Source organism: Terrapene carolina, unplaced genomic scaffold, assembly GCF_002925995.2.
Source record: "Terrapene carolina triunguis isolate 2854851 unplaced genomic scaffold, T_m_triunguis-2.0 Scaffold558, whole genome shotgun sequence".
Classification (NCBI taxonomy): Eukaryota; Metazoa; Chordata; order Testudines; family Emydidae; genus Terrapene; species Terrapene triunguis.
In genome coordinates, this window is record NW_020664909.1 from 13678237 (window position 1) to 13693323 (window position 15087).

The 15087-nt window shown below is 47.1% G+C and overlaps 1 protein-coding gene across 3 annotated transcripts in view; it reads left to right on the forward strand.

Annotated features, from left to right (window-relative positions):
* Positions 1-15087, forward strand: part of ILDR2 (immunoglobulin like domain containing receptor 2) — a 51757-nt gene that overhangs the window by 11035 nt on the left and 25635 nt on the right. For all 3 annotated transcript variants that reach the window (XM_024198918.2, XM_024198923.2, XM_024198917.2), the window contains exons 2-3: positions 4820-5152; positions 6501-6620. In XM_024198918.2, the coding sequence (XP_024054686.1) occupies positions 4820-5152; positions 6501-6620 (453 nt within the window). The remainder of the gene's footprint in view (positions 1-4819; positions 5153-6500; positions 6621-15087) is intronic.

Sequence of the window (15087 nt, forward strand, 5' to 3'; positions counted from 1 at the left end):
CCCCCCCTCCGTGGCAGCTCCCCCCAGCCCGGGGAGCCGTGCGGCAGCTCCCCGCCCCAGCTCACCTCTGCTCTGCCTCCTCCCCGAACACGCCGTCGCCGCTCCACTTCTCCTGCCTCCCAGGCTTGCGGCGCCGATCAGCTGTTTGGCGCTGCAAGTCTGGGAGGGAGAGAAGCAGAGCGGGGCAGCGTGCTCGGGGGAGGAGGCGGAGCAGAGGTGAGCTGGGGCGGGGAGCGGTTCCCCTGCGTGCCGGCACCCTCCTTACTTGCTGCAGGCAGCCCTCCCCGCGCCCCCCTGCCCCAGCTCCCTCCGCCGAAATGACGACGACGACCAGGGCGCCCGAAGATCCGGCCGCTGCGGTCGCCGCCGAAGGACCCGAAATGCCGCCCCCAAATGCTAGCGCCCTAGGCGACCGCCTAGGTCGCCTAATGGGTTGCACCGGCCCTGCTGCCAGTGTCACCTACCTGACAATTGCTGTCAGTGGTATTTTCACTATCTTTCCTCTTGATGTCCATTCCCCTAACCTCTGTTGTTCTTTTCTCCATTGTTGTATCCTCTCTTAATTGATTTTTCTCCTGTTCAATATTAGAATCAGGCATGGAGATTACTTGAGGGTCTCCCCCAAATTACTAGTTTAGAGCTCTTTTAATCAGTTGTGCTAACCTCCCAGAAGTCTGTTTCCCCCCTATTCAGGCAGAGTCCATCCCATGAGAAACAGTCCTCTGTCCGTGAATGCCTCCCAGTGGTCGAACATCCCATAGCCCTCCTTATAGCACCGTTGCCTGAGCCATCTGTTGATCATCATAAACTTTCATCTACTCCACTTTCCTTCTCTCAAAATTCAGGTTCCTGGGCCTCCTGATTTAAATTTTTACAGAGATTTTCCTAAGCCATGTAGTTCAGAGTCCAAGGACTCCTGATTTCATACATATATAATCATCTTTCTCTCATCTACACAGAGTTATGTAAAACCAAGGAATGCTGGTTCTATGGTTTCATAGCATTAGCCATACTAGATCAGACAATTGGTGGTGTGGGCTCTATAAGTACCTAAACAGACCTCTGTGCATGATCACCTGGTGACCTTAAGAATAAAGTTCATTTTATTCTTTCATCAGTTTGGACTAATCTCCTCTCTTACAATAAATGACTGCTAAACGGACGCAGCCAGGACCCTCTTAAATTCTACTGATGTATTTGATTCAATCATTGCTTGCAAATGTAAGTGCCTCAGATTACCTTTACATTATGTAATCATCTCCTGTAAATTTTCTTTAATCACTACTAAATTTACTGGTCATTACTTGTGTCTAATGCAGATTGCATAGTACAGGAGTGAGTAAATGCAACACATAATTTAGAACCCTAGAGGGAGCTTAGAAAGGAATCAGCAGGAAAAGAGGAATTTTATTAAGATGATGTTTAAAAAAAATAGTGAACAGAGTTTGAGCATAGAAGTTTCTGGTTATCAGGGAATAACATACAGAGTATCGAGGGTGCAAAGTATGGTTTAAGATAAGGTGGCATGAGGAATACATTGCAAACCCCAAACATAGAAAAATTCAGTCCCTCTCTAGTCTTAGTTGTATTAAACTAGGTGAAGAGGACACAATCAGTTGCTCATGACTAAACCTTTCATCATTTTTAAAACCTCCATCATGTTTCTTGTTGCTCTTCTCTCTAAACATCCCAGGTTTCTGTGCTTCACCCTCATATACACATAACGTCCTTTCTGTCCTCATGATTCTTTCAAGTTCAGCCACATTTCTTGGAGGTGAGGAAACTTAAACTGGTAGCTGCATCTGGATTATTGCTGCACCATTGATTTATATGAAGTCACCATCATATTTTCACTGTGTTTTAATGGAACCTAGCAATGGGATATCTTTTTTTGGTGGCTACTGCTGAAGCGGAAGCAGCATAATGAGTTAACAGATTCAGATTTTTTAGCAGAAGAAATAACAGGTTTATAATTCCCAGTTCCACAGTGTGTGTGTGTGTGTGTGTGTGTGTGTGTGTGTGTGTGTGTGTGTGTGTATATTAGGGCTTATCTAGAACTAGGGTTTCTATTGCTAACGTCATCCCTGGACACTGAATATTAAAGAATATCAAAAAGCAAGTGGATAAGAGAAGAGTTGGGATGTTGCATGGAAGATGCCAAGTTGCTCATCATATGCTTCCCATACACTGTATAGAAACAGAACCCCTATACTGTATTGTCCCACACATTCCCACTCTTTTCCCCTATGTGGACCTCCAGAAGGGCATGCGGGTGGTTGGTCAGATGAGAGTTTGCTAAAGCTCTGCTAATCATTTATTAAAGCAGTCCCTGGCTTGCCCAAGCCCTTAATCTCATTAACAGGAAAGTGGGCTATGCAGGGAAGGGACTTTATCCTGTAGAATTCACTGAAAGTAACTGTGTTTGCTAAGCAAATACTTAGTTCACAAGGGAAAGATTTAAATACCCACCATGTCTGCAGAGTCACTGTTTTATCAGCTGAGCTGCAGCAACATGATGGGTCATCTGGTCAGCTAATTTCACACACTGTGCTGGGTGCAGATAGTGTGGAGTCATGCATATTACTTCCTACGGCAGTTTTGTTACAGAGCACTGGGATGGGGGAAGGTATTGAGAATGGGAAATGGTGCCTTTAATCAATAGTTGACCAGTTCAAATCCAGCCCAAAGCAGAAGTAGTTGGTATTTGTTACCAGATCTCATGGGTTTTGCTATCCAAGTGAAATAAGTTGTGGGTCTCAGTCCCAACTCCTAGTGGACAAGTATCTCTATCCCTCAAAACTGGCATTAATAGGCTTCTTTGTTGCAATCTCTTCACAATCCAGTGATTGAATTGGTTCTGTACACTGTGCCTTGCTAACTTCTTCAAAAAGAAAAGTCACAAGATTAGTCCAAGACTTTCCATTCCCCAATCCCTCTGCTTCTGCTCCAAATTCTGAGATCTCTGCTTATTTTCTGCTTCTAACCTTTCAAACCGCCTCCTGTGGCCGCATCCCTTCACACCTACTATGTCCTGGCTGACTCTCCTTTATCTTTAATTGGTCTTTCCTCTGCTTCATTGTCCTCTCCCTTCAAGCACACTCTTGTTTCTCCATTTTAAAGAAACCTTCCTTCATTCTAATTTCATTCTATAACTACTACCTTAGCTCCCACCTCCAAGATCTTTAAGTACCCTTGCTGACTTCATTCTTCTCCTCCATATCTCTCCTTGATTTCTTACAGTCTGGTTTCTACCCTCTTCACACTGCTAAACATACCTTAATTGGGGTCACTAAAGACTATCTTCCAGCTACATTTAACCATTCTGTACCTTAGATCTCATTTCCATCTACTCACCCTTACACTTCCTGTGTTCATCCCAATGTTTCTCCTCCCTTTGCCTCCTTTTTCCCCCCAATCATGGGCGGCAGGTGAACCAGCCATTGCGGGAGGCTAGCCCCCAGCCCCTCCCCTTCTGCCCTTCTCACTTTAAACCAGGGTTCCCCAACACGGTGCCCGTGGGCGCTAGGGCGCCCGCTGGGGCATCTAAGTGCGCCGGCGTACTGGCCGGTGGACGAGCATCCGCCGAAATGCCACCGACAAGCAGTGTCATCCAGAGGCATTGCCGCCAAAATGCCGCCGATTTTTGGCGGCATTTCGGTGGCAACGCCTCTGGATGACGCGGCATTTCAGTGGCGACGCCTTTTGACGTTGCCGCTTGTCGGCGGCATTTTGGCGGATGCTCGTCCGCTGCAACGGTCCTCCGTGGCTCGTCGTCTGCCACCCGCCAGACGAAAAAGGTTGGGGACCACTGCTTTAAACTACCAAGAAAGAAGGGTGCATCAGCAGTCACACACGTAATTCACTCCCATGTGTCTGCTGTGAGGTCCAATATGTCAGGCGGGGTCGCAGCTCTCCTGTCAGCTGGCAGATAAATTGAATGAAATGAAATGCAAATTTCCATGAAATGCAAAAGCCTAAGAATTCTGGCCACTATCCTTTGCTCCTCCCACATGGAGAGAATTTGCTTAGTGCCTAGACTGCACTCCAGTTGCAGCAAGAGTTGTGTGATCTGGATTCATACCTATTGTGTCTCAGTATGGGTGTGGGACTGTGTTAATGCACATTACAAGGAGCCAGATTCTGCTGTGAGTTATGCTGGAGTTAAATTTGGGTAATTCCATTGAAATTAATGGAGTTACTCTGGATTTGCACTGATATGAGTGAGATCAGAATCTGGCCCACTTACTGAATATCTTTAGTGCATGGAGTATCCTTATCCATAAAGTGCCTAGTCCTTTACAAGTGCCTAATATGCCCTCCCCTCTCATCCACTTTCTTTTTTAATATCAAAACTAAACTCACATAATCCTATTGTTCTCTCGTACTTGGATCTTCCTCAATGGGTGGACAGAAACTGCTTGTAAGTTCACCTACAATAATAAAGGCAGTTGTCCAGTTCTGTTCTCATCCCAGTGCGACCGTTGTTATTATTTGTATAAGCTGTAGTGCCTAGGGACCCCAGTCGTGGGCGAGGACCCCATTGTACTAGGCACTGTACAAATACAGAACAAAAATGTGGTTCCTGCCCCAAAGACGTTACATTTGACCCTTGAGCCAAACTCTGGGGGGTCTTATTCCTACTCCCCAAACATCCTTGTTAACATACCTTGAGGGAAATTCCACCCCAGCACCTAAAATCTGATGGTCATTATAAGTCTATGTGAGAATGACACAATTATAAAACATCTAATCCCATCTGTGCCCAGAGCATTTTGTCCGTACCACGCTGGGGGATAACACCAATGTTTTTGTTTTGTAGTACTTGCTGAGGGACTGCAGGTCACGGTGCCTGAAAAGAAGAAGGTTGCTATGCTGTTTCAGCCTGCCCTGCTTCGCTGCCACTTTTCTACTTCCTCCACCCAGCCGGCTGTGGTGCAATGGAGGTTTAAATCCTACTGTCAAGACCGCACGGGAGAAGCTTTGGGTCTGGCCACCTCAGGGATACAAGCGGTGAGCAAAAGGAACCTGGAGTGGGATCCCTACCTGGACTGCGTGGACAGCAGAAGGACGGTCCGTGTCGTAGCCTCCAAGCAGGGATCCGCGGTCACAATAGGGGACTTCTATAAGGAAAGAGATGTCACCATTGTCCATGGTAATGCCCTCCTAGCTGCTTTAGTATTGTTTAGAGTCATTCCTTGGCAATTATGAATACTGAAGGCTGTTGGAAATTGATTAGTTAACTCCACCTGGGGCAGGAGTATTAATTATTATTTTTTGCATAATCCTAGTGCCTAGGGACCCCCAGTCATGTACCAGGACCCTATGGTACAAGTTCATTCTTAGACAATGGACTCTACCAACTAAATCTGACCAGAGAGGGGAGATTAAACTCATTCCTCCTGGACTTTCAACCTGCTCCACAAAGGTGCTCCAATCCTGACCGAGGGGTTACTCTCTCCTGGGTCAACAGGGGTGTTCTGTTTTCATGTTCATTTAGTTCTGGTATTCTCCACACTGCTCCCACTGATGGGCCCAAACGCTGACTTGGAGGTGCCAGCTTCTCCTGTGGTAGAGAATGGGGAGTGCAGTCTCCATGGCTGGGCTTTCCCCCTCACAACTCTTCCTATCCTTTTGAACAGACCTCCTCTCCTCCTGCCCTGCCAACATGAAGGAGTATTTCTGCATCTCATGTTTATTCAACTCTGGGCTTCATCACCTACTCCAATAGGGACCTAAACCCATTCCCACTTCAGGAGGGAGAAAAGGAAGAGATTTAAGCTGTGTGAAGTCAACTGGGGGGAGCTGAGACTTCCCTCTATCTTTTGCGGGAAGAGGCCATGTGAGACTAGGACTCCTTAATACATGTCATCCTCTCTAATTCAACAAGTCAGCTAGCTGGTAGGGGTTACTAGCCCCTTGCTCCCTGTTGTGGCGAAACACACTCACCTCTTGGAGGGGAGGGAATATTTTACTTTGTTTTCTAGTGATGCCTTTGGGAGATGGTTGATGTGTTCCAGAGGAAGTAGCATCTAAACCCCGTTTGCCCAGCAGGAGTACTGTCAAGACACTGGGCCATTGCCAGTAGGGAGGGCAAAAGGAAGGGGAGTTAGTGGTTTGTCCAAGGGCTCCATCCTCTGCCTTGCACTCTCTTTGTGGGCCTTGCCTGTGTTTCTCCAACTCCCCATTCAACACCACAGCTTACCGAGCTACATCCGTTTTCAGAGTAATGGGCTTGTGTTACTCTCTTAGGGTCCAATCCCACCTCCCTCTGGAATTAATGGGGAGTTGGATCAGTCCCTTAATCTACAACTAGAGGCTTGACCTGTCACACAGCACTAGCTAGGGATGTAATCCCCGCAAACCACCAGGGAACAAAAATCTACTCCCATCAGTGACAGCTCCCAGGGGGTTGCACTTGGAGTTGGAGCCAGTGTTTTCAACCCTTCACTTCTTGAGGGGACTGGGGGATGGCCCCACCCTCTGCATTTTTTGTTTTTCAGATGCAGACCTCCATATTGGGAAGCTGATGTGGGGAGACAGTGGGCTCTATTACTGTCTCATCATCACCCCTGACGACTTGGAGGGCAAGAATGAGGAGTCAGTGGAGCTGCTGGTTCTGGGTGAGCCATGTTTCACAATTTGCCTCTTCCTCAGTGGAAAGCTCTCATGCTCTGTCTCCCTCTGGGTATGTTTATGCAGTATATTGTGAGGGTAGCACATATATATATTACATTTCCTGGGTCTGATTCTCCCCTGCCCCCCACCTTGGGCGGTCATTTGTGTCTGGGGAAAGTGGGTGTCAAACACTGCCAAACCAGAACAGGAATGTTTCACATCCACATAGCCTCACTTGGCACATGGGCAGGTGGCTACCTAAGGGGCAGGGCAGTGGAGAATCTGGCCCCCTATTTAAGATTTAAAGTGATAAAGTGCAAATAAAAAATCTGAGATTGTGTCTTTTAAAAATATACACTAAATAGATCCCAAATGCACTGTTTTTTGCTGCATTGAGATCTGTAATGGGGGCAGGCAGGCCCTAACTTTCTCCCAGATTGTCTGGAGGCTCATCCCTGAAGAAGAATTGAGAGGGCACCAGTTTTTGCTATAAGGGCTTGTCTATATGGGAGATTTTTCCAGTTATACCGATATAATTATATCACTATAGTTCAACTTCTATAGTTACACTTGGTACACTTCCTCATGTGGACACACTTATTCTGGAATAAGAATGGCCTTTTCTGGTTTAACTGAATCTGCTTCCAAAGCAACATAAACTAAACTGGGAAAAGGCCCCTGTAGCTTGTCAGTCTGATAGCCAGCCAGCCTAGTGATCAGGCAGTGGCTCCGTGGTTCTTTCTGGCCTGATCGTTCTACAGCAGGCCCCAGCTAGGAAGGCCACTCGTCTGGTTTTATACTGGACAGTCCTCTTTTTGGCTGGTTTGTCCCCTGTTCAGTACTGGGACAATACCGGAGTTGTTTTTGTCTGGTATTGGACAGGGGACTCTATTTTGAAGAGCGTGCCACTCCGCCCGCAGCAGCATAGGGCGCTCTTGAAAATGGCATCTCCTGTGCAGTGTGATCTCTCACGCGCCATATGTACAAGGTCACGCAAGCAAGGGTGGACCCACACCATTCCCGGAAGCGCCAGAATGTCCGGTATTCCAGGAACATGTGAGTGCATAGGCGCCGACTTCCCGTCTGCCCGGTGGGTGCTTGACCCCCCCTTGCTCCTGGCTCCGACCCTGCCCCGCTTCTTCCCACCCCTGCACCGCCTTCGCCCCACCCCCATTCCACCCCTTCCCCAAAGTCCCCGCCCCACCCTGACTTTTCCCACCCCAGCCCCGCCCCCTTCCTGCCCCCATTCCACCCTCCTCCCCCATGTCCCCGCCCCTGCCCTGCCTCTTCTCTGCCTCCTCCCCTGAGCGCGCGGCATCCCCACTCCTCCCCCTCCCTCCCGGAAAGTCCTAAGTGCCGCCAAACAGCTGTTAGGCGGCGGGGGGGCAGGAAGCGCTGGGAGGGAGGGGGAGGAGCGGGGACGCGTCATGCTGGGGAGAAGTAGGCGAGGAAGGGGAGCTTGGCTGCCGGTGGGTACGGAGCACCCGCTAATTTTTCCCCATGGGTGCTCCAGTCCCGGAGCACCCACAGAGTCGGCACCTATGTGTGAGTGGCCACGTTAGCCCCAGTTGGGTCATATGTGGCAGGTCTCAATCTCTCTCCAGAATGTCCCTTCCACTCCCCTTAGGGTTTTGTCATCTGAGAGGTGCAGAGGAGCCAGGTAAGGAGACCCGGCCCATCCACTCCACCAGGTCCTGACTCAAGAGGGGCATTACAGTGTCCAGACGACTGTTTGGTCCATGTCCAGATATACTCCCCACAGGTCACTTCTGCTTAGTCTGCCAGTGGGACATTGCCCAGTTCTTCACAGTCTCTTGTGAGTTTTCAACTCCCAAAGAGAAGGGGGATCTGGATCACTGCTTCCAGAGTGGTCTTAACAGTGCCGGAGCCATTCTTTTCATAGCTCCAGGCATCAGCCTCACTTCCTGATATCGCCAGTATCTCCTTTCTCTGGCCCACCCATGTCCTTTTAAACTATCCATCCACCTGGAGCATGCCCTACAGCTGCTGAGGGGTGGGGCCTCTCTAGCCCAGTACTGTCCTATCCCTTCCCCTGGTTTAGTAAACTCCAGCATAGCCACTCTTGTACCTTAATAAGAATGTCCACATGGGGGTTTATACCAGTATAATCAAGGAAAACAATATTTTAAACATCAGCCAAAACCAACTTTTTTCTCTTAAAGCGTGAGCCATAGTTTGCCTTAAATTAATCCCCTAGAAATCAGAAGTTAAAACCTGAAATCAGAGAAGTGGCAGGTGATGAGGGCATAGTCCTTTTGGAGAAATATTACCTTCCTTAATGTTGTATGTTGTATATTGATATATTGCTACTGTGACGAAGGTCATGTTAAAACACATGGATAGATAACTTGTGTAGAGGCTGTACATGCACACACTGGAACATATATGTTGGCCTGCTAGGTCAGAGGAGTACTTAGATGACATCTAAACAGAGGAGTACAGTGCAGCAAGTGATAGTGCTGGAGGAAAACCACTCAACCAATATGGAAGATAAGCACAGTGATGTATTTTAATGCACTGCCAAAGCCCATCTACAGACATGAGGTGGACAGTGGGCCCTTGGACAAGGGAAATCAGCATTAACTACTGGCACATCCACGTCCAGTTCCATGGCACTATCATGCACCATGTACTTGACACAAGCCTGAACCCCTCTGAATTTTGGTTTGCTCTAAATCCAGGTCTGGATCCAGACTTTTCAGTTTAGGCCCATCTCTGCCAGATACTAGCCACGGGTCTTATTATGTGATGCCAACACGGATATTGCTACGGGGTAATGGGCTATTTAACTGTGCCTCATCCTCACACCCCAAAGGCACCTAGCTGACCACCAAATCTCAGTATTATAATAAATAATAATAATATAATTAAGAATATCTAGCTCTGATATAGCACTTTTCATCAGTAGCTCTCAAAGCACTTTGCCAAGGAGGTCAGTATCATTAGTCCCATTTTACAAATGAGGAAACTGAGGCACAGAGAGGGGAAGTGACTTGCCAAGGTCACACAGCAGGACTGTGGCAGAGTCTAGAATAAAACCCAGTCTCCTGAGTCCAAGTCCAGTGGTCTATCCACCTGGTTGCACTGCTTCTCAGATACCATGGTGAAGCAATGTGCTACCATGGAGACAGGAGAAGCCTAAATAAATGGATGTTGTTTCAAATCTTGGGACCTGTGTATAAAAGATTATATGGGGAAGAGAGCCTTGTCCTGCTGTACTGGCTGTCGGGGGGTGCCTGTGTGCCCCAGGCTGGCAGTAGTGTCCCACAGTGAGAGTCAAGAGCTCCTCTGCCTAGTGGCTATAGTTCCCAAGGGCAAGTAGCGGAACCGTGGCCCACCCTACTCCACTGGGATCTGACCCAGTGTCTTTCAAAGCCATAGGCCATATATATGGCCTAGGGTCTGGTATTATTATGTGCTCCCTGGGTCATTTCCTACCACTGTTTCCTGAACCTCCATCAGTGGCTTTCTCCCAGGTTCATCTCTGGGGCTCCTTCCCCTGTTGGCAACAAGTCGTTGTCCTCAGTTCCTGCGGTCAATGGGCTTCCGTGGCTTGGCTAGGAGGCCCAGTCTTGGCAGTTTCTTGGCAGAATGCTGCTGCACCCAACTGCTCTCCTCCTTGGTCAGCCCAGACTGGGCTGAGCTGCTCCCTTTTGAATGCTCCTGTCACTGGGAGCATGCCCAGAAAAGGCCAGGGGGCCTGACTTCCTGCGTCCAGACTAGCTGCTTTACACTCAGCTCACCAGTGCGGAGTTGATACATCCCATCACACTGCCCTAGTCCTTCGTGCTTTTACTGGGAGGGAACCTGCAGCTCGGGCAGCTCGTTTTCTGTCGTTGCACTTTGACTGTTTGCGGCACTTGCACATCAGGAAAGTGCACTTCAATGGGTTCTCCAAGAGCATGAGAGCAGTCTTGTTCTGAGTGTACTTTGCTCTGCTTCATAGGCTGGTTGGAGCAGCTTGCATTCGGTTCCTCTCCTGGGTGTTGGTCATCAGACAGAATGATCAAGCCCATTAGTTATGTGTATCAGTGACATCCCAATTACCTTCCCTTCTCCCTGTCTCCTTGTCCTTCCAACACTTCTTATTCTTTTTCCTGCCTCTCTCTCTCTCTCCCTCTCTCAATGTGGTGATGACTGAAAGCAAGACAATGCCCTTTGATGCAGGAGATAGGCAGCCAGCAATAAAGAAATAGCATTTTTTAATATTCTGGAACTTCCTGGGATACTCTGATTCCATCCCACTTCTCTTCTGGATATTAGTGAATTGCAAGGACAGACTGAATATAAATGTAGGTTTGAGAACTTCTGCAATCCTAGGGGATGCTCAATGAGACATTTTTGTTTGCTGTTTGCTGATCAGATGAAAGGCTGACTCCCTATTGGGAGCAGCTGAAACAGTAAAGGGATGATGTCTGAGAGAGTTTGAGTTTCCCATCATGCACAGTATCAACTCCCTATTGACATGTCCTTTTAAAATACACTGTACATTGCTTATTTTGGGGGTCACTGCATCTTTTAAAACGTTGTTTGGAGCTTGTGAGGGGAGCAGGAGTTCTACCTCTTTATCATATCAATCGATGAAAATGGAAATTGGGGAGGGCAGAATAAGAGAGGAGACCAATGACTGCTTAAGAGGAAATAGGAAACATTTTTCAGATTTGAACCTCAGAAGCATAGGAAGTATGCAGGTTAAAGGGAGGATGCTGCTTGGCAAGATAATTTGACATCAATAACAACATGTGGAAGATTTGGGAGGCGGCAAAAATATAGTGTTATTTACATAGTTAAGGGCAGAGGGTCCCAAACTTTGCCCAACCAAGGGCTTAATTAGCAACCTCAGGAGCTCAGGAGCTACTTCTACTATCATTTGAATAAAATGGAGTAGATTGCAGCTGCGCATGTCTTTATATGGACATACAGCCCATGGAGACTGCAGGTTGCATCAGCAATCTTCCATCTTGATCTGAGCAGCCCGGCTTTTAGTGTCCCTGGATCACACTTCCATATCAAAGATAAGGGTAGTTTCTGGTTGCACTGTAGAATTCCACTAGCTGTTCGCACTTTGATCCCAATTCAGCAAAGCATTTAAGCATGTGCTTAAATCCATCCCCTGTTCAGCAAAGCCAGTGGGATTTAAGTATGTGCCTAAAGTTCAGCAAAGCACTTATGGGCATGGACTGCTGAATCAGGGCCTTTATCTACCCCTGTCTTAGGGGATCAGTGGGGAAAAAGTGTTTTGCTATAGGGGCAAGAATGAGATTGGGAGCAAGTGAACCCACTCTAGAATAAGGACAGAATGCTATTCAAAGAGTATTAATACAAATTATTATTAAATATTTGTATTATGATAGCACCTAGAATCCCCAATCAGAGATCAGAGTCCCAATGTTCTAGGCACTGTACATACTGCAGTGTCAGGGCTAATATAGTGCCTCACAATGACATCTTGGGGTTTTGGTGATGCTAGCTTAATTGATGTTCTTTCCTTGGAGATCAGGACCCTTTAGCTAGGCTAAGTGACTTCTGTAGCTCAAGCTCACTGTCTCTATTAAACATACAGAATGTACTACACTTGTAATAAAATTATTATTATTTATAGCCCTTTTCATCTGAGGACCTCAAAGCTCTTTATCCAGGTTATTAAATATGATCCCCATTTTACAGCTGGGGAAATTTAGGCACAGATTAAGTTAAATTGACTAGCTCTCAGACATACAGTGAGTTTCTGGAAGAAACAGGAGTAGAGCCCAGGAATCCTAACTAACAGTCTGGTGCACTAGCTAATGGACCACACTGCTTTGCTAGACAACTGTTGACATATTTTATTCTCTGTTCCATTTGGCAGGTCAATTAACACAACATGAATTACACAATTATCAGACAGTATTTTATTAATGAATCTCCTAGAAGCCTAGACTTCTCCAGTCATTACTTTTTAAATTAAACAATGAGCCTCAGAGGTTTTCTTAATCCCATGTTAGTAAGCAAACATTTAAAGTTGATAAATGAAAATTTGGTAATTTACGTTACCTGTCAAAATTCATAAAGCATAAAAATCAAAGTCTTCCTAGCCTAATACACACAGAGAGGCATAGTTGTAGATATATATACTTACTTGTATACTTACACACATTGCCATAATAGCTACCTACCTGTCTAATGTATTTGTTGTGTAAATCAGTGCATGCTGCTGTGTGTGTGTGGTTGGACCTTTGTGCTATGTTCTCAGTCAATAAGGTGACTTATTTTACTTGATATAAGGAGTGTCAGCTTTAGTCTCTTCTGCCCCAAGAGAGATTGAGCCCACATCAGCTTCTATAATCCAGAGATGGGAGAGTTCATGGCGGGAAATTGCCCTGACAGGATGACAGCTGTAGCATTTCATTTTATTCCATTGAAGAGCTGCCAATAACATCCCAGCCTACTTGTCCACAGTAGTTGGCAGATGTATTAGTGTCACTGGCATACACAGGAGGCTAGAGGCCCAGAATTCAGCCCAGGAAGGCCCACAAACAGCTTTATAACCAAGACTTTCTTACCCATAGCTCTGCCTGGGCCAGAGAACCATAAAGTGGGCAGGAGCAAGGAGTAATTATTTTACAAAGGACAAGACAAATGAGACCAGTTTGTACTCGCATCTTGAGTGCCATGGTGCCAGGAGGGCACCAAGGGTATCCTCTCCTGCTAAACTCCTGTGTGATGTAGCTTTTCCATAGATCCTTCTGCTGTGCACCCATGCCTCTCTCTTGAAACCTTGTCCAACACCCCCTTGACCCCCCAGTTACTTATTTCATGCCATTTAGAAATGCTACTTGTTGCCAAGGATTCCCCCCCCCCTTCCTTCTTATTTGCCAGCCCCAGCCACACGCTGCTAACAAAGGAGAATGGCACGATTAAAAGGCCTCAGCTACTAAGGTTTCCATGACAACAGCCTCCTTGGAGGTCTTTGTTGCCTGCTAAAGCTTTGATCTCCAAGAACGGCTGCCTCTGTTTCTCCCTCCGACTGACAAACAGAGAAAAGAGGGATGGGAAAAAAGAAAAGTTTACTGCTCGCAGAGGGAGCAAGGAGGAACTCATTACAAGGCCACACTCTCCCAATAAATCTCCCAGCAGCTGCCTTGGAAGAGCCTCCGATTTATGAGAGCCACGCTTTCTCCACTCTGCTTCCTGATGCCCCTACTGGGTCAGTCTCCAAGTGCCAGGGCCCCTTGAGTGTAACACAGGTTGACGACAATAGCATGTTCATCCGCCACTGGGAAGGAAATAGCTGTCTGGGCCCCTACTGCCCTCCGCTGCTGGGGGGGACCAGAGCATCAGTCACCCCAAAGGGAACATATTGCCACTCACTTCCATCGCTGACTCCTCCTGCTCTTCAATGTACTTACCCCTGTGTTCCCTCATTATTTTCTCCAACTCTTTTTTTTTTTTTACCCTCTTCTCTATAGACCCCATTCCATTCAGCTATTTGTCTCCTCTGGCTCCAAGTCAGACCTAACTTTTTGCTCCTTTCCTTCTGGGTGTATCGTCTACCCTGCATATTAAGTTAAGTTCTTTTGTTTTCTCTCTCCCTCCTCCCTCTGGTTTTAGGACTCCTCTTTCCTTCCCTTTTACTTCTCCATCTTCCAGGTCTGCTCTGCTTTCTTTTGGTTTATCCCCATTTCCAATTTTCCTCTCCCTCCCCAGTCCTTCTACATCAGAGCCTGTCTATAGGGCTAAAGATCCTCCTCCCACTTGGTGATGGGCCTCTTGCTGTGCTTGTGCTGCCACTCTAGTCTTTGTGCCTCTCAGCTGCAGTTGAGTGGCCATAACTTCCGCTTGTGCCTGAGAGGCAGCAGGTGCATGTTAGGGGAACAATTGAGAGGCAGCTGCTGGAGTTGCTTGTGTGGAAAGCATAATCAGCAGTGCGGCAGGAATAGAGACAGTGCCAACACGTCCCAGATTTTTATTGACACAAGGACAAACTCCTATTTTGAATAAAACCATCCGGGACAATCCTGGAAAATTGGGCCATCTAGACATAGAGGTGTCTGCTGGGATTCACTGAGGGGTGTTAGCATAAGAAGTTACAGTCCTTGTGGATATAGAGGCATTTACAGAAGAGACATTGAAACTAGACAGCCATTTCAATCCATTTATCAAAATGTCCACAGTCAGCTTTCCGAGACAGGCCAAGCAATAATAAATAGGCAACAAAATAGGATGACCTCTTATCAGGGTATTTGAATAAACTGTTTTCTCCTTGACAGCTCTTTTCTAGCCCACACTCTCCCTCTTCCAAGCTTACTTTTAAAAAAATGAGTTTGGTGCCAATGGAAGGAGCTAGAGTGATATGGAGTGCTGGCGTTTATTCACGGGACAGGGACGGGACAGGGACAGTGAGCTTTCTCCTCACTGACCTGGGCCAGACTGACCACCTAGTCTAGGGGGGCAGAGGGGAGTACAGCTCTG